General features: G+C 45.6%; 2 protein-coding genes across 2 annotated transcripts in view; both read right to left on the minus strand.

Annotated features, from left to right (window-relative positions):
• LOC144892202 (uncharacterized) overlaps positions 1-26,652 on the minus strand; it is a 997,431-nt gene that overhangs the window by 182,747 nt on the left and 788,032 nt on the right. The window lies entirely within an intron of this gene.
• USH1C (USH1 protein network component harmonin) overlaps positions 1-26,652 on the minus strand; it is a 315,470-nt gene that overhangs the window by 133,724 nt on the left and 155,094 nt on the right. Inside the window, exons 7-14 of the mRNA XM_078777569.1 lie at positions 23,131-23,155; positions 22,977-23,037; positions 17,718-17,821; positions 17,539-17,623; positions 9,202-9,261; positions 5,308-5,364; positions 4,661-4,803; positions 4,455-4,520 (exon numbers count right to left, since the gene is read on the minus strand). Coding sequence (XP_078633695.1) covers positions 4,455-4,520; positions 4,661-4,803; positions 5,308-5,364; positions 9,202-9,261; positions 17,539-17,623; positions 17,718-17,821; positions 22,977-23,037; positions 23,131-23,155 — 601 coding nt within the window. The remainder of the gene's footprint in view (positions 1-4,454; positions 4,521-4,660; positions 4,804-5,307; positions 5,365-9,201; positions 9,262-17,538; positions 17,624-17,717; positions 17,822-22,976; positions 23,038-23,130; positions 23,156-26,652) is intronic.

Here is a 26,652-nt window from a genome sequence, read left to right on the forward strand (position 1 = left end):
GGGGCCCCGCGCTGCTTGCCGCGAACGGGACGCCCATCCGTACGTACGAAAAACGCTGCCTCTCTCTGCGGGTTGGAGGGCAGGTTTTCCGATGGACGTTCGTCACCGCCGACGTGCCCATGGCACTGCTTGGCACGGACTTCCTGTGCGCTAATGGGCTCCTGGTCGACGTAAAGCGCAGACGTCTTGTCCAGGCCGAGACGTTCAGCTCGCTCGCTTGTGCGCTGCCCAGCTCGTCGAGCAGTTCAACGAGCGGCTTGCCAAGCGGCTTGCCGAATGGTTCGGTTCCGGCCACGTTGGTCTGTACGCTTCCGGCAGCGGACGCATTCACCCGCCTCCTCGCCGGCTTCCCGGCCCTCACGCGGCCCACCTTCTCGGTGGGGGCCGTCAAGCACGGGGTGGCCCATCACATCCCCACCGTCGGGCCACCATTCTACGCCCGGGCACGCCGCCTCGAGCCGACGAAGCTGGCGGTGGCAAAAGCAGAGTTCGCTACCCTGGAGCGACTCGGCATCGTTCGGCGCTCAGAGAGCGCTTGGGCGTCGCCGCTGCACATCGTGATGAAGCCCGGCGGGGGATGGCGACCGTGCGGGGACTATCGCCGTCTCAATGACGCCACGACTCCCGACCGCTACCCCGTCCCCCACATTCAGGACTTTTCCGCCCGTTTGGCGGGCATGTCCTTCTTCTCGAAGGTGGACCTCATACGCGGCTACCATCAGGTCCCCGTCAGGCCGGAGGACGTCCCGAAGACGGCGGTCATCACGCCATTTGGACTCTTCGAGTTCCTGCGGATGCCCTTCGGTCTGAAGAATGCGGCTCAGGCGTTCCAGCGACTGATGGACAGCGTCCTGCGCGACTTGGATTTTGTCTACGTCTACCTGGATGATATCCTCGTCGCCAGCGTGTCCCGCGAAGAGCACCTACGCCACCTCCGCACGCTCTTCGAACGCCTGGGCCAGCATGGCCTGTTTGTGAACCCCACAAAGTGCCGATTCGGCGCCGCCATATCGATTTTCTGGGGCACCGTGTCACCAGGCACGGAGCCGTCCCCCTGCCGGCCAAGGTGGAGGCGGTGAAGGGGTTTCCGCGCCCCCGCACGATCAGAGGGCTGCAGGAGTTCCTGGGCATGGTGAACTTTTACCATCGGTTCCTGCCCCGTATCGCCGAGCTCCTGCGCCCCCTGCACGAAGCTCTCCGAGGTAAGCCGGGCAAAGGCGACGTTACCTGGACCGAGCAGATGGACACGGCGTTCACGGGCGCGAAGCTCGCCTTGGCTAACGCCACCATGCTCGCGCACCCGGCGCCCGATGCACCGATCGCCCTCACCACCGACGCCTCGGACTACGCGGTGGGCGCGGTGCACGAGCAATGGGTGCGTGGAGCTTGGCAACCGCTGGCGTTCTTTAGCCGGCAGCTTCGCCCACCCGAACGCCGTTACAGTACCTTCGACCGCGAGTTGCTCGGGCTTCACTTGGTGGTCAGGCACTTCCGCCATCTGCTCGAGGGCCGTGCGTTCACGGCCTTCGTCGACCACAAGCCGCTGATCTTCGCGATGGGCAAGGTCACCGAGCCGTGGTCGGCCCGGCAGCAGCGTCACCTCTCGGCCGTGTCTGAGTACACGACGGACTTCCGGCACGTCACGGGGAAGGACAACCCGGTGGCGGATTTGCCTTTCCCGGGCCGTCGCCCAAGCAGTCCACCTCGGCATCGACTATGCCCGGATGGCAGCGGACCAGGCCGCTGACCCCGACGTCCAGGCCTTGCGGACCGCCGTCACGGGCCTCCGCGTCACCGAGGTGCCGTTCGACGGCGCGGGCGCGTCCCTCTTGTGTGACGTCTCCCTCGGGTGTCCTTGCCCCATCGTGCCCGCGGGCTGGCAGCGCCAGGTGTTTGACGCCATCCACGGCCTGTCCCACCCGGGCGCGAGGGCCTCCCAAAGGTTGATCGCCGACAAGTTCGTCTGGCATGGCCTCCGGAAGGCCGTCCGCGTCTGGGCCAGGACGTGCCTCGCGTGCCAGCGCGCCAAGGTGCACCGGCACACCCAGGCCCCATTGGCCCCGTTCGGCGTTCACGGTGCCGGAACGCCGGTTTGACCACGTCCACGTGGACCTGGTGGGACCTCTGCCCCCCTCGCGGGGTTTCACCCACGTCCTCACCATGGTGGACTGCACCACCCAGTGGCCGGAGGCCGTGCCCTTGGCATCGACGACGGCGGCCGATGTCGCGCAGGCTTTCATCGCCACCTGGGTCGCCCGGTTCGGCGCCCCCTCAGACATCTCGTCCGACCGCGGCCCCCAGTACACCTCGGAGCTCTGGGGGGCGGTCGCGCAAGGGCTTGGGGTCCGGCTGCACCGAACCATGGCCTACCACCCCCAGGCTAACGGCCTGTGTGAGCGATTTCACCGCTCATTGAAGGCCGCGCTCCGGGCGACCCTCCGCGACGGCGGCTGGGTCGACAGGCTCCCCTGGGTCCTGCTGGGCCTCGGGACGGCGCCCAAGGAGGACCTGCGCGCATCCGCGGCGGAGTTGGTCTTCGGGCAACCGCTGCGGGTGCCGGGCGAGTTCCTCCCCGACTCCACGGCACCATGGTCCGCGGCACAGCAGCGCTCCGCTCTGCTAGAGACCGCCCAGAGGTTCGCCCCGGTGCCAACGGCATGCCACGGGCACCCACCGACACACGTCGCCCCGGAGCTTCGCACAGCGGAGTACGTCTTCGTCCGCCACGATGCCCACCGGACACCACTGCGGCCCCCGTACAACGGGCCTTTCCGCGTGCTGGAGACCGGGGCGAAGCACTTCACCCTGGACATCGGCGGTACTCCTGACCGCGTTTCTGTAGACCGCCTCAAGCCGGCCCACCTCGACGTGGACCATCCACCGCCAGTGGCCCGACCCCCGCGTCGGGGCCGCCCCCCTGCGGCGGACCCCCGGCACCGCCCAGCCCCGCCGCCACGCCGCCCCCCGGTCCTGCAGCCGGAGGCATCCCAGATGGCATCCCTGCATCCCAGACGCCGCCAGTCACCAGGGGGCGCTTCGGCCGGGTCATCCGTTTGCCCCGCAAACTGACCCTTCAGGTGCGCGGGGATTCTGGGGGGGCGCGTGTGGCGGACACGAAAGCACTGACGTGGTGACATCACCCCGCACACCAAGTGGGGATGGGCCACGCCAGGGAGAGAGGCGTGGCCTCACGATATACACGGGGCGCGCAGCCCTGAGCAGCTTTGTGTTACAGTGAGCTCCTGAAATAAAGACGCTTATAAGTTACCGCTTGTCCGCTTCCTCCTTGCTCGCAAGCAGCGCGCGTAACGCTGCGCTTTAATACTATTATTATTGTTATTACTTTGGTTATGAGAAGCAGCCTTGGAAAAACACCACAGAACCAGCAGGAAGGGTCATGTTATTGTGGGGTATATAGGCTACAGTAGATCTACGGTGAGGTGAGGTCGACGACGCGATAGGGATAGATTGCCTCACGGATGTCGGGTTCCCTCCAAATTTCTTTCAGTTTAGTGTTAAACAGCATTAGCGATTGTTTAAAAAGGTAATCATATGTGTTTGTGGTTTATAATACTTTTTACTCCTAGTAGAGGCAGGTGCTCCCACGAAAACGGCACAAAAAGCTATTTAAACACGTTAACGTGGTGTTTGTTTGTCAAGGAGGAAACCTCCTTGGGGGATGGGGGGGGGGGGGGAAGTTAAATCGCTACAACCTCCATCGTGTGACTCTCTTGGTCCTCCTGCCAAGTTTGGTCTTGATTGGATAACGACCAAATGTATCATAATCAAATATCGTCAGACAGACAGACAGACCGACAGACACTATATTGCATATCTTAATATGATATATACAGCATATATATATACATACATACATACACACATACACACACACACACACACACACACACACACACACACACACACACACAGTGAAGGCTCATGGAAGAACTAGAACACTGAACGGATCAGGACATGACAGAACACAAGGAACAGTGGAGAGGGAGAGAGAGAGAGAGGGAGGGGTGGGGAGGGGGGACGCCAACAATTCGGATGAAGGATAAAAAATAGAGGGAGACTTGGACGAACAATGGGTGTGGGATATTATTGCACTAAGAAGTGTAAAAAAAAAAAAAAAGAATCGTTACATCCATTCAAAAAAATCTTGTGATGACTACAGACAAGTAGATTAAAACATAGAGACCGTTTGCAGACAGTTTGCAGGATGACGTCACTTGTGATCTGGATATCCACACTTATGAAAGGGCACAGAGCCAACTAATGTCCACAAGCTTCCTTTAAGTTTAAACCGGAACTTAAAAGCTGTTAATTTCCGGTTCCTGCCCTTGAGACTGCTGCTCGACAGTAACAGTGTGAAACACAAAGTAGAGCATCGCGTGGCCCAGTGTATCACAAGGTTCAGGATAAAGTGGAAAACCATGCGGTTCACTCACTGCTGCAACTCCAGTTCAAATCGCGCTTCCGCATCCTCTCGTAGCTGCTTGCTCTCTTCTCGCCTCCTGCTCACAGACAAGACACGTGAACCTGTACGTCCGACGGAATTTGACTCTCGCAACGGCATTCGTCGAGGCATCCATTCCTAGGGACATGATAGAGTTTTTAAATGCAACTTTAATCCATGTATTTGCATCATCTCTACCGCTGCTCCACTTCCTCCTGCTCTCGCTGCAATCTCGCTTCCTCGACCGCTTCCCGTTTCTGCTGCAGTAGTTTTCGACGCTGCAACTCACGCATCTGCCTCTCCGCTGCGAGTTCCTCAGCAGAGCGAAACATATCTTTTCCCTATGGACAAAAAATTCCATAAAATCCAGAAAGAACAGACATTGGGGCGTGGAGGACATAACAGAGAAAGGACTAAAAGTCTGCCATGGGATAAGTACTGTATAATGAGGAAGTTGAGTGTACACTTTGGAACTGTGTTGGTAGCATTTTCAAATCTTCCAAAAACAAGTTTACACTTAAAGATTCGATAAACATGGGTGATGCAAGATGTTCAAGAAATCCTAGATAGAGGAACCAAGGAGAGCAGGAACTGATTCTTGCTGATAGGAAGTCAGCGTTGGTTGTGATCTGGAGAGGACACTTTGCATATTTGACATCCCAGCTAGAACAGTGTTACAGGTGTGACCGACTGATTCACATTAACAAACAATATCTAGCAATGATAAACAAGTCTTTTAAAAAAACAAGAAATCTCAACATTCATAACAACCAAGAGCATTGGATTCCTTAGGCGCGGAAATGAGGAGACCATGTGCACCAGAGAACGGAGAAAGCACTACTCACCGCACCACTCAGCACTGTGACGGTTAGAGTACGGCTACTTTTCAGAGTTTTCACTGCCTGGTAGAAGTACAAACACCAAATACCACAAGTTATTTTTCCATGAAGACGTTCCTCACAATAATTATAAAGTATACTTGTGTAGCGACCCATGGGTCCCCCAAGCGAGACCAGCAGCAGAATCTCCTTGCTCCAGCCGGTGACGTCACCGGCGGACAACCTCGGCGCCGGGGTGGCTGGTCACGTGACCACCAAAGCGGGCCGCGCGTGCGGTTATAATCCTTTGCACCTGTCGGTCACGTGACCACCGAAACACGCCTCGCCTGAGAGGCGTGGCTTTCGGTGGTGCTTTCTGGTTGTGATATATATGCAGCCCGATAAACGGGCTTTGGAGAGTTCCCGAGTTGGTTTTTACAATAAACATCTTCTCGGACGAGTTTGTGTCTTGCCCGTCACTTCGTCCGTCTCAAGCAAGAGCCCAGCTCTTCACTTGCAGTATCTTACGATAATTCACCAAATGTCCGTCTGTCCGTTCCCAGGTACCGCAAAAACGGCTGAATCAATCGCAACGATATTTTGGGTGGGTAATCCTGGGACCCCCTGGAGTAAAATAGGCTATTTAGTTTTTCCAATTTTTCCTATTTCCAATTTTTCCAATTTTCCAGTTTTTCCAAACACGATGGAATAATATTTACCGATATGAACAGTGATGTGGCTTTTATTGAAATTCTACAAATAGAATTGATTTTGCCTTCAATGTGGTTTAGATTTTGATGATTTGCATGTGATATGATTTAACGGATGTTTATATAAATCGTTTAAAATAAAAAAAGCCTTCAATTTCTGATATTTTGCCTTTTCATTTGGGCCTCCCAATTGAAGGCCCGCCCGAAGGGTGGGTACCGTTGCTAGTACTATAAAATGAGCTGTGTGTGCGTGCGTCTGGCCGTCCCTCCATCCGTGCATCCGGGTTCCACCCATTGGTTGTACAGTTTGCCTGACTCCACCCACAATTTCTATACTACGGCCGCCATGTTGGTACTCCTGCTATGCGAAGTCAAATTCTCAATCGCCCTGCAATCTCTATACACTTTCCCGTCAGTGTAAAATGACCAAAACAACAGTTGAAATGGTTGGAGTCGATAGGCATCATGAGCCTAGGATATGATAAGCCTCAGCGATCGAGGCAGCGTTCTGTTGTTTATACACTGCCCAAATAACTATGTGGCATTCTCTCAAGCAGCACTTTTACCGTGGAGGTAGCGCAGGTCCTTGCTATTATTTCTGACCATTTTCTCATGTGTTGGACAGGTGACCATGACAGGTTTCTGTGAAGTCGGTGATAGCATGATATGAGAGCAGAAAGCTTTATATACAGTGGCCTGCACGAGGATTCACTACCTATGAATAATGCCACATTTAGATGAATTACACATTATGCAGAAACAATTTTTACAAATGAACTTTTTTGTTTATAACCGAAAAGATCAAACTAAACGCTGTTACAGTTGAAGGAGGTCACATGTCAGGGATACCTGAAAAAAACGTGCAGTTCAAAATTCACTGGTTGCAAAAGTATTCAGCCCCTTAGGTTAGTAAATGGTGGAAACACCTTTTGCAGCAATGACTGGTACGAGTCTTTTTGGGCAGGCCTCTACAATCTTTGCACATTGAGATGGTGAAAGTTTTGCCCATTTGTCACGTGGGTTGGCCTTTACAATCTTTGCAGAGTGAGATGGTGAAATCTTTGCCCATTCTTCACATGTGTAGGGCTCTACCAGCTTTGCACAGTGAGATGGTGAAATCTTTGCCCATTCGTCATATGGCTAGGCCTCTACGATGCTTGCACAGTGAGTGGGTTCTATGGTAGAGGTAGAGTCTGGGTGTTATGATACATCTTCCTCTTCTTAACGATGGATTTCTCCGAACTCAAAGGGATATAATGAGTAACTTTGAAATCTTCTAATAACCCTCTCCTGAACGGTGCTTCTCCACCACTTTATGTCTGACTTCTTTGGAAAGCTCCTTGGTCTTCATGTTTGCCTTGTTGTTTGGCCAAGTGAGTTTCACCTTAAAACTCCGTAGATATAGTGTGAGAGCTTAATTTTTAAGTTAAACCACTGATCATATGCAGGTGAAACCTATTACACCTATTTTCTAACCTTTCAAACAAATCATATGCTGTTAAGTGATTTAGGGTTAATTAGGCAAAGGGTTTGAATATTTATGTAACTGAGAATCATCTGATTTTCTCTGTTAATCAAACTTATTCACATTTTATCTGGATTTTTAAAAATCTTTTTCACTTTGGAGTAGTTTTGTGAAGACTCGAAATATTAAGTTTGATTTGAAAGCATCATGAAATAAGCTCAGGTGGCAACAAAATGTGAAAACTTTGGAGGGGCGTGAATACTTGCAGGCAGCTGTATTTCGCTGTTTCAATGTGGGAATGTCCATTTTACTTTTAGGAATGGGTAGATGGTGAGGAGAAGGAGGGGAAGAAAAGAGTAAAAATGGGACAGATTTGGAATGGGGGGGGGGGTGGGGGGAGGGAGGGGAGCGAGGTTGAGGGCTTTTCAGTAAGGGGGGGAGGGAAGGGGAGATCGAGGAGTTGTGGTAAGAGGCGGAGGGGGGAAGGGATTTCTTGGTCTTGAAGTGGGGAGGGGATTAATGCCTTAGGACTGGGAGGGGGAGGGGGAGGACTTGAGGCTGCAGCAGGCAGGGCCACCGAGAGGGGATGACCACCCCGGGGCCCGGACCTAATAGTGGCTCGTAATAATTCTTTCAATTTTTTGTTTAAATGATGGGAGTATCGTTAGGAAGATAAGAGATGGTGGTGAACAGCTGTTTTAAAGACCTGGAGGGAGGAGTGGGATTGAAAAGAGTGAAGGAGTTTGTTCCAGAGGCGGGTGAAAAGAGGAATGAAGGAGTGAAGGTGAGCAGAGAGTCTTGATTTTGGTAGTTTAACCATAAGAGGGTTGCAGGCAGATCTTGTGTGACCTGTAGGAATATTTGGGGGATAGAGCCCAGAGAGAGCTGGGGGAGCAAGGCCGGAGAGGAGTCGGTAGAAGACGGAAAGACCACCAACCTGCCTGCGGTGAGTGAGTGAAAGGCCCTTGGAGTTAGCTTCATCACGGGAGATTCCAATGATTCTGAATGCTTTGGTTTCAACAGCGCGAAGGCGAGCTAGGTGTGAGGCAGGAGCACCAGCCCAGAGGGGAGAGCAGTATTCCATTGAGCTGCGGATGAAAGCCTTGTATGTGGTGAGGAGCTCAGGTGTGCCAAGGAAGGACTTCGCACGACGGAGGATGCCCAGTCGGCGACTGGCTTTGGAGGCCAGACTTGAAATGTGGTTTTCCCAGGAAAGATCATGGCAGATAGTGAGACCCAAAAGCTTGAGCTTTATTTCACGAGAATCCTAAGTATGGACCCCCTGAGCATACCCTGAAGTTTGATGTTGATCAACTCAAGGGTCTCGGAGTAGTTATCGGACAAACAGACAAACATACACTCGGACACCGCTCTGTTTTATATATTTAATAGAATAAACCTCAAAATAATTGAAATTAGGATAAAGAAAAATTTCAGTTAATTGTATTATAGTGATTTATCAATTTTATCAGTATTATCAGCTGGGCTTTGTTCATCATCTTGGTTTTGATCTCTTTCAGCCCAGAACCTCTCTCAACGATGGGTCCACATATGTAGATCGACCTCAGCCGTGTCCACACATGGTCAGTCAATCGGACAACGCAACCTCGCTTTGCAACCCTCTACTTGTAGATTATAGGGTTAGCTTGAGAGGTTAAAGGTTATAACATAATCATGTCATATATATATATACATCTTAAACATGACATGAAGTCATCATGAAGAATTAGGGTTCATGCGACTCACCTCGGAGTGCTCGATGTTGCTGAAATCGGCACCATTGACCTCGATGATCTGATCCCCCACCTGGAAGAGAACATCAAGATTCAAATATTGATTTGTTGCTTCAACCAAACTGGATTTTAATTCCTATGATCACTGTTCAGTTATGAGTAACAATGTTTGTTCGTCCCATCCGAGCACACGTCCGATGATGCTGGATCCCAGGTTTGAATCCTGTACTTTGTCGTATCGATTTGTCCATCATCTCACAATGTCCTTGTAAGTCAGGTAACGGTATACCGACGTGTCCTTGTGGGTTTTTTTGGTTTATTTACAACAGCGAGTCTTATGGAAGAGCGAAATGATGGATGGTAAAAAGGTGACGCAGTGACAATGGGGCCACAGTTGGTATACAACAAGGAAGGGAATGAACCAACAAAAACCAAGGTTGACTGAGTGAGATGAGGAAGTCAAAAAGCCAGGAAGAAGGTGGACTTGTATTCCACAGACAGTGAACTTCGTAAGCAGAACGGAATGTGAGACGGTCGAATGCCAGAGGATACGAGTCCAGGTCCAGGTATGACCAGGGAGACCTTCCTAACGTGCTGCTTGACATTGAGGGCCTCAAACCATCACTGATGAGCAGAGCCATGTCCAGAGTTTGGACTCGGATGCAATTCAAATCGATGGTCGGAGATCAGGCTGTTTGAAAACAGGAAAAACTTGACATCGGAAGCAATGATGGATTCCATGACTTTGCTTGCAATTGGAAGTAGACCCCACTGGTCTGTAGTTGAGAGGATCTGCTTTGCATACTGCTTATGGATGCAATGTGCGCTGACTTCCATGCAGACAGTACGTTTCTAAAGGAGAAAGACAAACTGAGGAGTGCAGACAGAGGAGAAGCTGGAAAAGGATTTTAAAACATGGGCAGTGATTCCATCTGGGAACATCGCCGATGAGGAATCGAAGCTGGATAGAACTCTCTGCCTTCTCGAATGCGAAAAACACAGAGTCAAGGCTGGATAAAACTCTCTCCACCATGTCGAGTGTGAAAAACACAGAGTAGAGACTGGATAAAACTCTCTCTACCATCTCGGATGTGAAAAACACAGAGTAGAGACTGCATAGAACTCTCTCTACCTTCTCGAATGTGAAAAAGACAGAGTAGAGATTGGATAGGACCTCGCTACCTTCTCGAATGTGAAAAACACAGAGTAGAGACTGGATAAAACTCTCTCTACCATCTCGTATGTGAAAAACAGAGTAGAGACTGGATAAAACTCTCTCTACCATCTCGGATGTGAAAACACACAGAGTAGAGACTGGATAAAACTCTCTCCACCATCTCGAGTGTGAAAAACACAGAGTAGAGACTGGATAAAACTCTCTCCACCATCTCGAGTGTGAAAAACACAGAGTAGAGACTGGATAAAACTCTCTCTACCATCTCGGATGTGAAAAACAAAGAGTAGAGACTGGATAAAACTCTCGCTACCATCTCGGATGTGAAAACACACATAGTAGCGACTGGATAAAACTCTCTCTACCATCTCGGATGTGAAAAACAGAGTAGAGACTGGATAAAACTCTCCCTACCATCTCGGATGTGAAAACACACAGAGTAGAGACTGGATAAAACTCTCTCCACCATCTAGAGTGTGAAAAACACAGAGTCGAGGCTGGATAAAACTCTCTCTACCATCTCGGATGTGAAAAACACAGAGTCGAGGCTGGATAAAACACTCTCTACCATCTCGGATGTGAAAAACACAGAGTAGAGACTGGATAGAACTCTCTCTACCATCTCGGATGTGAAAAACACAGAGTAGCGACTGGATAAAACTCTCTCTACTGTGGAAGTGTAACTCAGTGTAACTCATTGGTTGGAACTGGTAATGAACCAAGGTACGAGCAGGTGGTCCTGTCGAAGCTGGGAGTCCTGTTGTGTAGCTTTAGCACGACCCCGGGCTAACACACATTCCCAAGCCCGTACTATTGTCTTTCATCGGGATGCAAAGAGGATGAAGCAAATTCCCAGCAGGGAGGAGCGAGTTGGTGCCAGGAAGGCGAGCAGGATGACTGAGTAACATTGCTGCGGAGAAGGGATTACGATTTCAGCGCACAGAGGATTAACTGAAGTTTGCCCATATAAACAGAAGAGACTTTGAGTCAAGGGGCACTCATCCTCAGAAGCCCTGCCCGACGGAATGAACGCGTACCACGAGTACGGCGCTGTGGAGAAGACATCGGCCACGAAAGAGGGACTATCAGGATAGAGTTACCTGGTCCATTGAGTTAAACGGTAGTTATTTGGTATTGGAATGAAGTGAACAACCAGTTAATAAAGTCTGGAACTTTGTAAACCTGTGACATCATTGGAGTCTTGAGTCTCACAACACTTCCACGACACTACCATCTCGGATGTGAAAAACACAGAGTAGAGACTGGATAAAACACTCTCTACCATCTCGGATGTGAAAAACACAGAGTAGAGACTGGATAGAACTCTCTCTACCTTCTCGAATGTGAAAAAGACAGAGTAGAGACTGGATAAAACCCTCTCTACCATCTCGGATGTGAAAAACACAGAGTAGAGACTGGATAAAACTCTCTCTACCATCTCGGATGTGAAAAACACAGAGTAGAGACTGGATAAAACTCTCTCTACCATCTCGGATGTGAAAAACACAGAGTCGAGGCTGGATAAAACACTCTCTACCATCTCGGATGTGAAAAACACAGAGTAGAGACTGGATAGAACTCTCTCTACCATCTCGGATGTGAAAAACACAGAGTAGAGACTGGATAAAACTCTCTATACCATCTCGGATGTGAAAAACACAGAGTAGAGACTGGATAAAACACTCTCTACCATCTCGGATGTGAAAAACACAGAGTAGAGACTGGATAGAACTCTCTCTACCTTCTCGAATGTGAAAAAGACAGAGTAGAGACTGGATAAAACCCTCTCTACCATCTCGGATGTGAAAAACACAGAGTAGAGACTGGATAAAACTCTCTCTACCATCTCGGATGTGAAAAACACAGAGTAGAGACTGGATAAAACTCTCTCTACCATCTCGGATGTGAAAAACACAGAGTAGAGACTGGATAAAACTCTCTCTACCATCTCGGATGTGAAAAACAAAGAGTAGAGACTGGATAAAACTCTCTCTACCATCTCGGATGTGAAAAACAGAGTAGAGACTGGATAAAACTCTCTCTACCATCTCGGATGTGAAAACACACAGAGTAGCGACTGGATAAAACTCTCTCCACCATCTCGAGTGTGAAAAACACAGAGTAGTGACTGGATAAAACTCTCTCCACCATCTCGAGTGTGAAAAACACAGAGTCGAGGCTGGATAAAACTCTCTCTACCACCTCGGATGTGAAAAACACAGAGTAGAGACTGGATAAAACTCTCTCTACCATCTCGGATGTGAAAAACACAGAGTAGAGACTGGATAGAACTCTCTCTACCATCTCGGATGTGAAAAACACAGAGTCGAGGCTGGATAAAACACTCTCTACCATCTCGGATGTGAAAAACACAGAGTAGAGACTGGATAGAACTCTCACTAGCATCTCGGATGTGAAAAACACAGAGTAGAGACTGGATAAAACTCTCTCTACCATCTCGGATGTGAAAAACACAGAGTAGAGACTGGATAAAACACTCTCTACCATCTCGGATGTGAAAAACACAGAGTAGAGACTGGATAGAACTCTCTCTACCTTCTCGAATGTGAAAAAGACAGAGTAGAGACTGGATAAAACTCTCTCTACCATCTCGGATGTGAAAAACAAAGAGTAGAGATTGGATAAAACTCTCTCTACCATCTCGGATGTGAAAACACACAGAGTAGAGACTGGATAAAACTCTCTCCACCATCTCGAGTGTGAAAAACACAGAGTAGAGACTGGATAAAACTCTCTCCACCATCTCGAGTGTGAAAAACACAGAGTCGAGGCTGGATAAAACTCTCTCTACCATCTCGGATGTGAAAAACACAGAGTAGAGACTGGATAAAACTCTCTCTACCATCTCGGATGTGAAAAACACAGAGTAGAGACTGGATAGAACTCTCTCTACCATCTCGGATGTGGAAAACACAGAGTAGAGACTGGATTAATCTCTCTCTACCTTCTCGAATGTGAAAAACACAGAGGAGAGACTGGATAAAACTCTCTCTTCCATCTCGGATCTGAAAAACACAGAGCAGAGACTGGATAGAACTCTCTCTACCTTCTCGAATGTGAAAAACACACAGTAGTGGCTGGATAGAACTCTCGCTACCATCTCGAATGTGAAAAACACAGAGTAGCGACTGGATAAAACTCTCGCTACCATCTCGGATGTGAAAAACAAAGAGGAGAGATTGGATAGGACCTCGCTACCATCTCGGATGTGAACAAACACAGAGTAGAGACTGGATAGAACTCTCTCTACCATCTCGGATGTGAAAAACACAGAGTAGAGACTGGATGGAACTCTCTCTACCTTCTCGAATGTGAAAAACACACAGTAGAGGCTGGATAAAATTCTCTCTACCATCTCGAATGTGAAAAACACAGAGTAGCGACTGGATGGAACTCTCTCTACCTTCTCGAATGTGAAAAACACAGAGTAGCGACTGGATAAAACTCTCGCTACCATCTCGGATGTGAAAAACAAAGAGGAGAGATTGGATAGGACCTCGCTACCATCTCGGATGTGAACAAACACAGAGTAGAGGCTGGATAGAACTCTCTCTTCCTTCTCGAATGTGAAAAACACACAGAGTAGAGACTGGATAAAACTCTCTCCACCATCTCGAGTGTGAAAAACACAGAGTAGAGACTGGATAAAACTCTCTCTACCATCTCGGATGTGAAAAACACAGAGTAGAGACTGGATAAAACACTCTCTACCATCTCGGATGTAAACAAACACAGAGTAGAGGCTGGATAGGACCCCCTACCTTCTTAAATGTGAAAAACACAGAGTAGAGACTGGATAAAACTCTCTCTACCATCTCGGATGTGAAAAACACAGAGTAGAGACTGGATAAAACACTCTCTACTATCTCGGATGTGAACAAACACAGAGTAGAGGCTGGATAGGACCCGCTACCTTCTTAAATGTGAAAAACACAGAGTAGAGACTGGATAAAACTCTCTCTACCATCTCGGATGTGAAAAACACAGAGTAGAGACTGGATAAAACTCTCTCTACCATCTCGGATGTGAAAAACACAGAGTAGAGACTGGATAGAACTCTCTCTACCATCTCGGATGTGAAAAAACACAGAGTAGAGACTGGATAGAACTCTCTCTACCATCTCGGATGTGATAAAACACAGAGTAGAGACTGGGTAAAACTCTCGCTACCATCTCGGATGTGAAAAACACAGAGTAGAGACTGGATAGAACTCTCTCCACCATCTCGGATGTGAAAAACAAAGTGTAGAGACTGGATAGAACTCTCTCTACCAGCTCGGATGTGAACAAACACAGAGTAGAGACTGGATAAAACTCTCTCTACCATCTCGGATGTGAAAAACAAAGTGTAGAGACTGGATAGAACTCTCTCTACCAGCTCGGATGTGAACAAACACAGAGTAGAGGCTGGATAAAACTCTCTCCACCATCTCGAGTGTGAAAAACACAGAGTAGAGACTGGATAAAACTCTCTCTACCTTCTCAAACGTGAAAAACACAGAGTAGAGACTGGATAAAACTCTCTCTACCATCTCGGATGTGAAAAACAGAGTAGAGACTGGATAAAACTCTCTCTACCATCTCGGATGTGAAAAACACAGAGTCGAGGCTGGATAAAACTCTCTCCACCATCTCGAGTGTGAAAAACACAGAGTAGAGACTGGATAAAACTCTCTCCACCATCTCGGATGTGAAAAACAAAGAGTAGAGATTGGATAGGACCTCTCTACCATCTCGGATGTTAAAAACACAGAGTTGAGACTGGATAGAACTCTCTCTGCCATCTCAAATGTGAAAAACACAGAGTAGAGACTGGATAGAACTCTCTCTACCATCTCGGATGTGAACAAACACAGAGTAGAGGCTGGATAGAACTCTCTCTACCTTCTCGAATGTGAAAAACACAGAGTAGAGACTGGATAAAACTCTCTCTTCCATCTCGGATGTGAACAAACACAGAGTAGAGACTGGATAGAACTCTCTCTACCATCTCGGATGTTAAAAACACAGAGTAGAGACTGGATAAAACTCTCTCTACCATCTCGGATGTGAACAAACACAGAGTAGAGTCTGGATAGAACTCTCTCTACCTTCTCGAATGTGAAAAACACAGAGTAGAGACTGGGTAGAACTCTCTCTACCTTCTCGAATGTGAAAAAGACAGAGTTGAGATTGGATAGGACCCCTCTACCTTCAAGAATGTGAAAAATACAGAGTAGGGACTGGATAAAACTCTCTCTACCATCTCGGATGTGAAAAACACAGAGTGCAGACTGGTTAATACTCTCTCTACCTTCTCGGATGTGAAAAACAAAGAGTAGAGATTGGATAGGACCTCTCTACCTTCTCGAATGTGAAAAACACAGAGTAGAGACTGGATAAAACTCTCTCTACCATCTCGGATGTGAAAAACACAGAGTTGAGAAATCGGTTGATATGAGGAGATAAGGGGCTGCTTGCAGCCTAATGTTGATCTACGCAAAGCGTTCGATTCGGTGAATCGGGATGCCCTCTGGAGGATTCTTGGTCTTCGTGGGGTGCCACCAACGCTGATCTATCTGATCTCTGAACTATACTCTGGTACTGAGAGTGCTGTGAGGTGTGGTGGCTCCATCTCTGACGTATTTCCAGTTGTTACTGGAGTTCGGCAGGGGTGTGTACTGGCTCCCACACTCTTCAGCGCTTGCATGGACTGGATTCTGGGGAGGATGTCGGAGAGGTCAGGCCGCGGTGCATCGTTTAGGAGTGTCAAAATCTCTGACCTTGATTTCGCAGATGATGCAGTCATCTTTCCGGAGACGCTGGATATTCTTACGGGGGCCCTCCAGGCACTGAATGAGGAGGTGGAGCCACTGTGATTATGGATTTCCTGGGTCAAAACCAAGATGCAGGCTTTCAATGACATATTGGATGCTGCTGTCTTGACTGTGCCTGTTTGTGGCGAAGATGTTGAGGTCATGAAGAGATTCACTTACCTTGGCAGTGTTATTCATGTCTCCGCATGTTGTGAGCCAGAGGTTGATAGACGTCTGGGTCGGGCCTGGGGAGTCATGGATTCACTGGATCATGGGGTGTGGTGCTGTCGATATCTATGCAGGAGGACGAAAGTCAGTCTTTAAGTCCTTGGTGCTTCCAGTCTTGCTCTACGGATGCGAGACTTGGACCCTCACCAAGGGCCAGAGAATGAGACGTAACTCCTTTGGAACCAAGTCTCTTCAGAGAGTCCTTGACTATCGCTGGCCAGATTTTGTGTCCAACGAGCGTTTGCTGAAAGAGACTCAGATGAGATTTGTTTCTCAGATGAGATGAGAATGGATGATGAAAATTGGATGACTCGGATGAGAATGAGACGTAACTCCTTTGGAACCAGGTCTCTTCAGAAAGTCCTTGACTATCGCTGGTCGGATTTTGTGTCCAACGAGCGGTTGCTGAGAGAGACTCAGATGAGATTTGTTTCTCAGATGAGATGAGAATGGATGATGAAAATCGGATGACTCAGATGAGAATGAGATGTAACTCCTTCGGAACCAGGTCTCTTTCAGAGAGTCCTTGACTATCGCTGGTCGGATTTTGTGTCCAACGAGCAGTTGCTGAGAGAGACTCAGATGAGATTTGTTTCCTGTATGGTCCGTGAGATTCAGCTGTGGCTGTATGGACATGTGGCTCGTTTTCCGGACGCTCATCCAGCTCACCAGATACTCTCAGTAAGGGAGCCTCGTGAGTGGAGGAGGCCAACGGGCCGACCACGTGCCTCGTGGTTGCAGCAGGTTGATCGGTATCTCAAGGAGATAAGGATGGGCCAGGCATCAACCTGGGGGATGGCAAGACGGAGGAGGTCCCTGGAGTACCGTCGGAAAGTGGATGCACCGACACACTGCTCCGGCGCATGCTCCCATACCTGACCTGACCTAACAGAATCCAAATTGATGATCAGAGATCGGAGCGGAGACCCATCCAGGATTGTGCCCCCTAGCCATGGAAACTGCCTCAGCAGCCTTATGCGCCCGACGGTAAGAGGGGGACCGCCCATCCACACCACCATCTCCTAATGTTCCGTTCTGCATATAAAACAGGTACAAGTTTCAGTACTATACTGATATTTTTATTTTAAAAGTTTCATTAAAAGGTAAACAACGACCCTTGTGGGCCTCTGACCTCAAGCCCGACCTCCTCGGATACGGATCCAGGCTTAACACTGCTCACATAGACTCCAGGTTTCTGATGGGGTCCACTTGTCACACTGAAAGTACAGAACAGTGATACTACAACCGAAGAAGAACAATAACAACAATAATAATATAACACATTGTAATTTACACTCTCACTGAAATTACCTGCAGCCGAGACCTCGTGTACCGACCAAGCTGATAAAGAATTTCCGTTCCTTGAGCAAGGAATCTCTGCGTCCCTGATGGCCGGGTCCACTTCGGGATCCTTCCTAAACACCAAGGATAGGAGATGGAGAGACGTTGGTTGGAAGTTGAGGATCTCCAGATAATGTTGATGGGTGAGACAATCAAACTAGAGTTAGAATAAGAAATCAAACAAAATGAGCCGAACACTCAACTCCTTCTGTTTAAAGGGTCGCTGACATGCTGACATACTGACCCCACTTCCTGCTTTTACAGGAACAACTCTGGGAGCAGGAAACAAATGCATTATAATGGGGGAACAACACCAATCACTCATTTTCACCAGAACCACAACCTCAAGGGAGGGTGACGGGGAGTAGAGTTGGCTTTAGGGTTTGGGAAAAACACAACAACAATCACTCATTTTTCACCAGAAACACACACGACCTCATTTCTCCACAACCCTCTATCCCAAGCATCCTCTCTATGAATCCACACATTTGTCATTTGTTGTGGGAGATTTCAATGATCTTGACAGCCTTGGCTGTCATGGCATCAAGCTGAGGAAGATGTGAGGCAGGGGAACTAGCCCACATGGGAGAGCAGTACTCCAGGCTGCAGATGAAGGTCTTGTAGGTGGATAGGGGTTCAGGTGTGCCAAGGAAGGACTTTGTACGACTGGCTTTGGAGGCAAACTTTGAAATGCAGTTTGCCTAAGAAAGATCGTGGCAGATAGTGAGACCCTGGAGTTTGAGTATTATTTCCCCACGTAGCGTCCTTGACATATTGAAAACAAGCGTTACGCCTAGGTCCCCGTCGGTGAAGTGATGTGAGTTGACAAAGTGGAAGACGCAAGGCGGCCATCTTGGATTTTGACGTGGCGACCCAATTTTCAATAGCGTTCTTCCTTATGCGTAGATACACCCAAACACCAGATTAGACGTTAGTAGTTCGTTTATTTTTCAAGATATTTCGCTCACAAGGTTCAGACATACATGGCGGCGGCCATCTTGGATTTTGACGTGGGTTGCACCCACACAGCAAATTAGAATTCGGTCCTTCGCTTACGCACGCACGCACGTACGTACGCGCGCACGCACGCACGGACGGACGGACGCACGCACGGATGGAGGGGAAAACCATAGTCCCCCTTTCGCTCCGCGGTGCGACGGGGGACAATAATGGGGCAGGAGCCAGTCCAATTTACAATGGTTAAAGTCACCGAGTATGAACTTAGGCGAGTCTGGTGATGATACGTTGGACTGTGTCATGGATCACTCCGGCTATCTCGTTGGCATCAGCATCCGGTACAAAGTACGCAAGAACTCTCTTAAATGATCTGACAAGTAATAAGGTCTGAAGGAAACACAACGTCGGTCAATGTTCGATTCGCAGATTGTTACCCTTACTTTGATGTTATCGCACCAACGTTGGTTCACCTACATGCACACTCCTCAGACGAAACTTGGTGGACAGGTTGGATGTGTGACGAGGAAGAATCCATTTGATTCTGGTGAAGATCTGAATCCTGATCTGGATAAGAGAATTATTTGTTTTTTCAGTTATTCTTCACCATCGAGTGATGGGGCCAAAAACGACATTTAGCGTGATATTTCAAAAAGTTGTGAACGGATTCGGACAAAATTTGGTGGATGAGTTGGTTAGGCGACAAGACCAAGCCAATTAGATTTTGGTTCAGGTCCGAATTCCGATCCGACCTATGTACACTGTTCAACCTGGCGAAGGTGTGCGCTCTACTGAGTACCGTTCTAGTGTTGCTTGTGGATTGGGATAGGCTTGGAAGAGAGGGCCTGTTTCCCGTCCTGCTTACCCATTGTTTGACACCTGCATGCTTGAGGCACGATAGGACCTGGTGCTAATTCACGTCTTGTCGGTGTGAATTCAGGTGAGGCTACAGGTATGAATATGGGGCCTTGTTCTCATAAGCAAATTAACCCCAACATAAACATTCTTAAAAAGAAGCTAAAACCTTCTTTAACCTTCTTAAGGTTTATAAATTAACCCTTCACTCCTTCATTCCTCTTTTCTCCCGCCTCTGGAACAAACTCCCTCACTCTCTTCAATCCCTCTCCTCCCTCCAGGTCTTTAAAACAGCTGTTCACCACCATCTCTTATCTTCCCCCATCCAAAACCTTGATCTTTTCTACCCCCATTAATTCACCCCAGATCCACTTTTTTTGAAATTCCAACTTCTTTCTCTCCTGGAAGTTCTGGCAGTGTCTATGTGTTTTATACCTCGTTTTGAAGGAATTGTTAAAACATCTAAATCACCGCCATTTTTCCCCTTCATCGAGTGATTATTATCCCACGTACGCGAAGCGAAATGCGGGGTTAAGCGATTGTTTCACTTCTGTCTGTCTGTGTGTCCATCGACAAAAGTCGATTAATGATAAAGGAACGACTTAATTTAAATGGAATGTTATATTTTGAACACGAATCGGAAAACAACCTGCAATTTTACCGTACTTTGGCTCGGATTTCGCCCTGAACACACATGCGCAGAAAGGAATAAGATAATATTTGCACTCTGTCTGCCTGTCAGTCAAACAAAATTGAAAATCATTCCAAACAGGAAAATTACTGTTTTTAGGGATGTCATAAAGGATACGAACATCAGGCAGAAAGAACTAATTTAACGTGTTAAATAGGGTGATGTAAGAGACGCCGAATCAACGGCGGTAAACTTCCAAAAAAAATTTATACAACCCTCAAAATCTTTTAATTTACTTCATTGAAATGTACACTTGAACAGTGGAGAACACAAATTGACTTTTCGGTACCTTCAAAATCCTTACATTTAGCAGTACTTAGACAAAATATTCATGCCCTGGGGGCAGAGTAACTACAAGAAAACTATGAGAATCAGCATTCACACAATAATGCCCCGACGGCAGAGTTACTATGAGAAAACTATGAGAATCAGCATTCATGCCATCATGCCCTGAGGGCAGAGTTACTCTGAGAAAACTATGAGAATCAGCATTCATGCCATCATGCCCTGAGGGCAGAGTTACTCTGAGAAAACTATGAGAATCAACATTCATGCCATCATGCCCTGAGGGCAGAGTAACTATGAGAAAACTATGAGAATCAGCATTCACACAATAATGCCCCGATGACAGAGTTACGATGAGAAAACAATGAGAATCAGCATTCATGCCATCATGCCCTGAGGGCAGAGTTACTATGAGAAAACTATGAGAAAACTATGAGAATCAGCATTCATGCCATCATGCCCTGAGGGCAGAGTTACTATGAGAAAACTATGAGAATCAACATTCATGCCATCATGCCCTGAGGGCAGAGTTACTCTGAGAAAACTATGAGAATCAACATTCATGCCATCATGCCCTGAGGGCAGAGTAACTATGAGAAAACTATGAGAATCAGCATTCACACAATAATGCCCCGATGATAGAGTTACGATGAGAAAACAATGAGAATCAGCATTCATGCCATCATGCCCTGAGGGCAGAGTTACTATGAGAAAACGATGAGAATCAACATTCATGCCATCATGCCCTGAGGGCAGAGTTACTATGAGAAAACTATGAGAATCAGCATTCATGCCATCATGCCCTGAGGGCAGAGTTACTCTGAGAAAACTATGAGAATCAACATTCATGCCATCATGCCCTGAGGGCAGAGTAACTATGAGAAAACTATGAGAATCAGCATTCACACAATAATGCCCCGATGACAGAGTTACGATGAGAAAACAATGAGAATCAGCATTCATGCCATCATGCCCTGAGGGCAGAGTTACTATGAGAAAACTATGAGAATCAGCATTCATGCCATCATGCCCTGAGGGCAGAGTTACTATGAGAAAACTATGAGAATCAGCATTCATGCCATCATGCCCTGAGGGCAGAGTTACTTTGAGAAAACTGAGAATCAGGATTCATGCCATCATGCCCTGAGGGCAGAGTTACTTTGAGAAAACTATGAGAATCAGCATTCACACAATAATGCCCCGACGGCAGAGTTACGATGAGAAAACTATGAGAATCAGCATTCATGCCCTCATGCCTTGATGCCATCATCACTCATGCCCTGAGGGCAGAGTTACTTTGAGAAAACTATGAGAATCAGCATTCACACAATAATGCCCCGACGGCAGAGTAACTATGAGAAAACTATGAGAATCAGCATTCACACAATAATGCCCCGATGACAGAGTTACTATGAGAAAACTATGAGAATCAGCATTCATGCCATCATGCCCTGAGGGCAGAGTTACTATGAGAAAACTATGAGAATCAACATTCATGCCATCATGCCCTGAGGGCAGAGTAACTATGAGAAAACTATGAGAATCAGCATTCACACAATAATGCCCCGATGACAGAGTTACGATGAGAAAACGATGACAATCAGCATTCATGCCATCATGCCCTGAGGGCAGAGTTACTATGAGAATCAGGATTCATGCCATCATGCCCTGAGGGCAGAGTTACTTTGAGAAAACTGAGAATCAGCATTCATGCCATCATGCCCTGAGGGCAGAGTTACTTTGAGAAAACTATGAGAATCAACATTCATGCCATCATGCCCTGAGGGCAGAGTTACTTTGAGAAAACTATGAGAATCAGCATTCACACAATAATGCCCCGACGGCAGAGTTACGATGAGAAAACTATGAGAATCAGCATTCACACAATAATGCCCCGATGGCAGAGTTACGATGAGAAAACTATGAGAATCAGCATTCATGCCATCATGCCCTGAGGGCAGAGTTACTATGAGAAAACTATGAGAATCAGCATTCATGCCATCATGCCTTGAGGGCAGAGTTACTGTGAGAAAACTATGAGAATCAACATTCATGCCATCATGCCCTGAGGGCAGAGTTACTATGAGAAAACTATGAGAATCAGCATTCATGCCATCATGCCCTGAGGGCAGAGTTACTATGAGAAAACTATGAGAATCAACATTCATGCCATCATGCCCTGAGGGCAGAGTTACTGTTTGAGATTCTGACAAATATGGCAGCTCATCGTGTTATGTCATTACCATCAAGGCTAAAAAACAAAAATAACTTAGATCGTACTCGTAAACTCAAAGCAAGAGTTAAAGACTCTTCCCATGTCCTTTTTCTCAACCCTGTGTGGGGTCACGTGTTCTATGAATGCTCCATTTATTTTGAAATGATTCTGCTTATTGAATGAATCAGTAATTATGATTTTAAAAATGATAGTAAATACAAGTACATACTCCCCCGATGAAGACTGCTGAATTAACCACAAACTGCCACTTCAAGGGTTCATCGAACGAGCTGCAGGAGGGAATGGGACACAGGCCGAATGTCATGACTGCTCAACGCGAGGGAAACGTGTCTATTGCAGGTGATGAATCCACATGCAAGTACCTTTTGATTGGAAGCATTCCAATATCTGCAAAAAAGAGAAGGAATATTAACTCCAACATTTGAAGCAAACGTGTCGTTTCTGGTACAATTATTAAGTAACATAATGTGTAGGCCACAATTACTAAATAACATAATGTGTAGGCCACAATTACGAAATAACATAATGTGCAGGCCACAATTACTAAATAACATAATGTGCAGGCCACAATTACTAAATAACATAATGCGGAGACCACAATTACCAAATAACATAATGTGTAGACCACAATTACTAAATAACATAATGCAGAGGCCACAATTACTAAATAAATATAATGTGTAGGCCACAATTACGAAATAACATAATGTGTAGGCCACAATTACTAAATAACATAATGTGGAGGCCACAATTACTAAATAACATAATGTGGAGGCCACAATTACTAAATAACATAATGTGGAGGCCACAATTACTAAATAAGTATAATGTGTAGGCCACAATTACTAAACAACATAATGTGTAGACCACAATTACTAAACAAGTATAATGTGTAGGCCACAATTACTAAATAACATAATGTGCAGGCCACAATTACGAAATAACATAATGCGTAGACCACAATTACCAAATAACATAATGCGTAGACCACAATTACAAAATAACATAATGTGCAGGCCACAATTACTAAATAACATAATGTGCAGGCCACAATTACGAAATAACAGAATGTGTAGGCCACAATTACTAAATAACACAATGTGTAGGCCACAATTACCAAATAACATAATGCGTAGACCACAATTACGAAACAACATAATGCGTAGACCAATATTACGAAATAACATATTGTGTCGGCCACAATTAATAAATAACATAATGTGTAGACCACAATTACTAAATAACATAATGTGTCGGCCACAATTACTAAATAACATAATGTGTAGGCCACAATTACTAAATAACATAATGTGTAGGCCACAATTACTAAACAACATAATGCGAAGACCACAATTACTAAACAACATAATGCGTAGACCACAATTACGAAATAACATAATGTGTCGGCCACAATTAATAAATAACATAATGTGTAGACCACAATTACTAAATAACATAATGTGTCGGCCACAATTACTAAATAACATAATGTGTAGACCACAATTACCAAATAACATAATGCATAGCCCACAATTACCAAATAACATAATGTGTCGGCCACAATTACTAAATAACATAATGTGTCGGCCACAATTACTAAATAACATAATGCGTAGACCACAATTACTAAATAACATAATGCATAGACCACAATTACTAAATAACATAATGCGTAGACCACAATTACCAAATAACATAATGTGTAGGCCACAATTACCAAATAACATAATGTGCAGGCCACAATTACCAAATAGCATAATGTGTAGACCACAATTACTAAATAACATAATGTGTAGGCCACAATTACTAAATAAAATAATGCGAAGACCACAATTACTAAATAACATAATGTGTAGACCACAATTACTAAATAACATAATGCGTAGACCACAATAACAAATAATATAATGTGTCGGCCACAATTACTAAATAACATAATGCGTAGACCACAATTACTAAATAACATAATGCATAGACCACAATTACTAAATAACATAATGCGTAGACCACAATTACCAAATAACATAATGTGTAGGCCACAATTACCAAATAACATAATGTGCAGGCCACAATTACCAAATAGCATAATGTGTAGACCACAATTACTAAATAACATAATGTGTAGGCCACAATTACTAAATAAAATAATGCGAAGACCACAATTACTAAATAACATAATGTGTAGACCACAATTACCAAATAACATAATGTGCAGGCCACAATTACCAAATAACATAATGTGTAGATCACAATTATTAAATAACATAATGTGTAGATCACAATTACTAAGTAACACAATGCCTAGACCACAATTACCAAATAACATAATGTGCAGGCCACAATTACCAAATAACATCATGTGTAGATCACAATTATTAAATAACATAATGTGTAGATCACAATTACTAAATAACATAATGCATAGACCACAATTACTAAATAACATAATGCGTAGACCACAATTACCAAATAACATAATGTGTAGGCCACAATTACCAAATAACATAATGTGCAGGCCACAATTACCAAATAGCATAATGTGTAGACCACAATTACTAAATAACATAACGTGTAGGCCACAATTACTAAATAACATAATGCGAAGACCACAATTACTAAATAACATAATGTGTAGACCACAATTACTAAATAACATAATGCGTAGACCACAATTACCAAATAACATAATGTGTCAGCCACAGTTACTAAATAACATAATGTGCAGGCCACAATTACTGAGTAACACAATGCCTAGACCACAATTACCAAATAACATAATGTGCAGGCCACAATTACCAAATAACATAATGTGTGGACCACAATTACCAAATAACATAATGCGTAGACCACAATTACCAAATAACATAATGTGCAGGCCACAACTACCAAATAACATAATGCGTCGACAACAATTACCAAATAACATAATGTGTATGCCACAATTACCAAATAACATAATGTGTGGACCACAATTACTAAATAACATAATGTGCAGACCACAATTACTAAATAACATAATGTGTAGACCACAATTACTAAATAACATAATGTGTGGACCACAATTACTAAATAACATAATGTGAAGGCCACAATTATTAAATAACATAATGTGCAGGCCACTATTACTCAATAACAGAATGTGTAGACCACAATTATTAAATAAAATAATGTGTAGGCCACAATTACTAAATAACACAATGTGTAGGCCACAATTACCAAATAGCATAATGTGTAGACCACAATTACCAAATAACATAATGTGTAGACCACAATTACTAAATAGCGTAATGCGTAGATCACAATTATTAAATAACATAATGTGGAGGCCACAATTACTAAATAGCATAATGTGGAGACCACAATTACTAAATAGCATTATGCGTAGACCACAATTACCAAATAACATAATGTGTAGACCACAATTACCAAATAGCATAATGTGTAGGCCACAATTACCAAATAACATCATGTGTAGACCACAATTACCAAATAACATAATGCGTAGACCACAATTACCAAATAGCATAATGCGTAGACCACAATTACTAAATAACATCATGTGTAGGCCACAATTACCGAATAACATAATGTGTAGGCCACAATTACTAAATAGCATAATGCATAGACCACAATTACCAAATAGCATAATGCATAGACCACAATTACCAAATAGCATAATGTGTAGACCACAATTACCAAATAGCATAATGCATAGACCACAATTACCAAATAGCATAATGCGTAGACCACAATTATTAAATAACATAATGTGCAGGCCACAATTACTACATAACATAATGTGTAGACCACAATTATGAAATAAAATAATGTGTAGGCCACAATTACTAAATAACACAATGTGTAAGCCACAATTACCAAATAGC

The sequence above is a fragment of the Myxine glutinosa genome, chromosome 5 (genome assembly GCF_964187855.1).
Source record: "Myxine glutinosa chromosome 5, kmMyxGlut1.1, whole genome shotgun sequence".
Lineage (NCBI taxonomy): Eukaryota > Metazoa > Chordata > Myxini > Myxiniformes > Myxinidae > Myxine > Myxine glutinosa.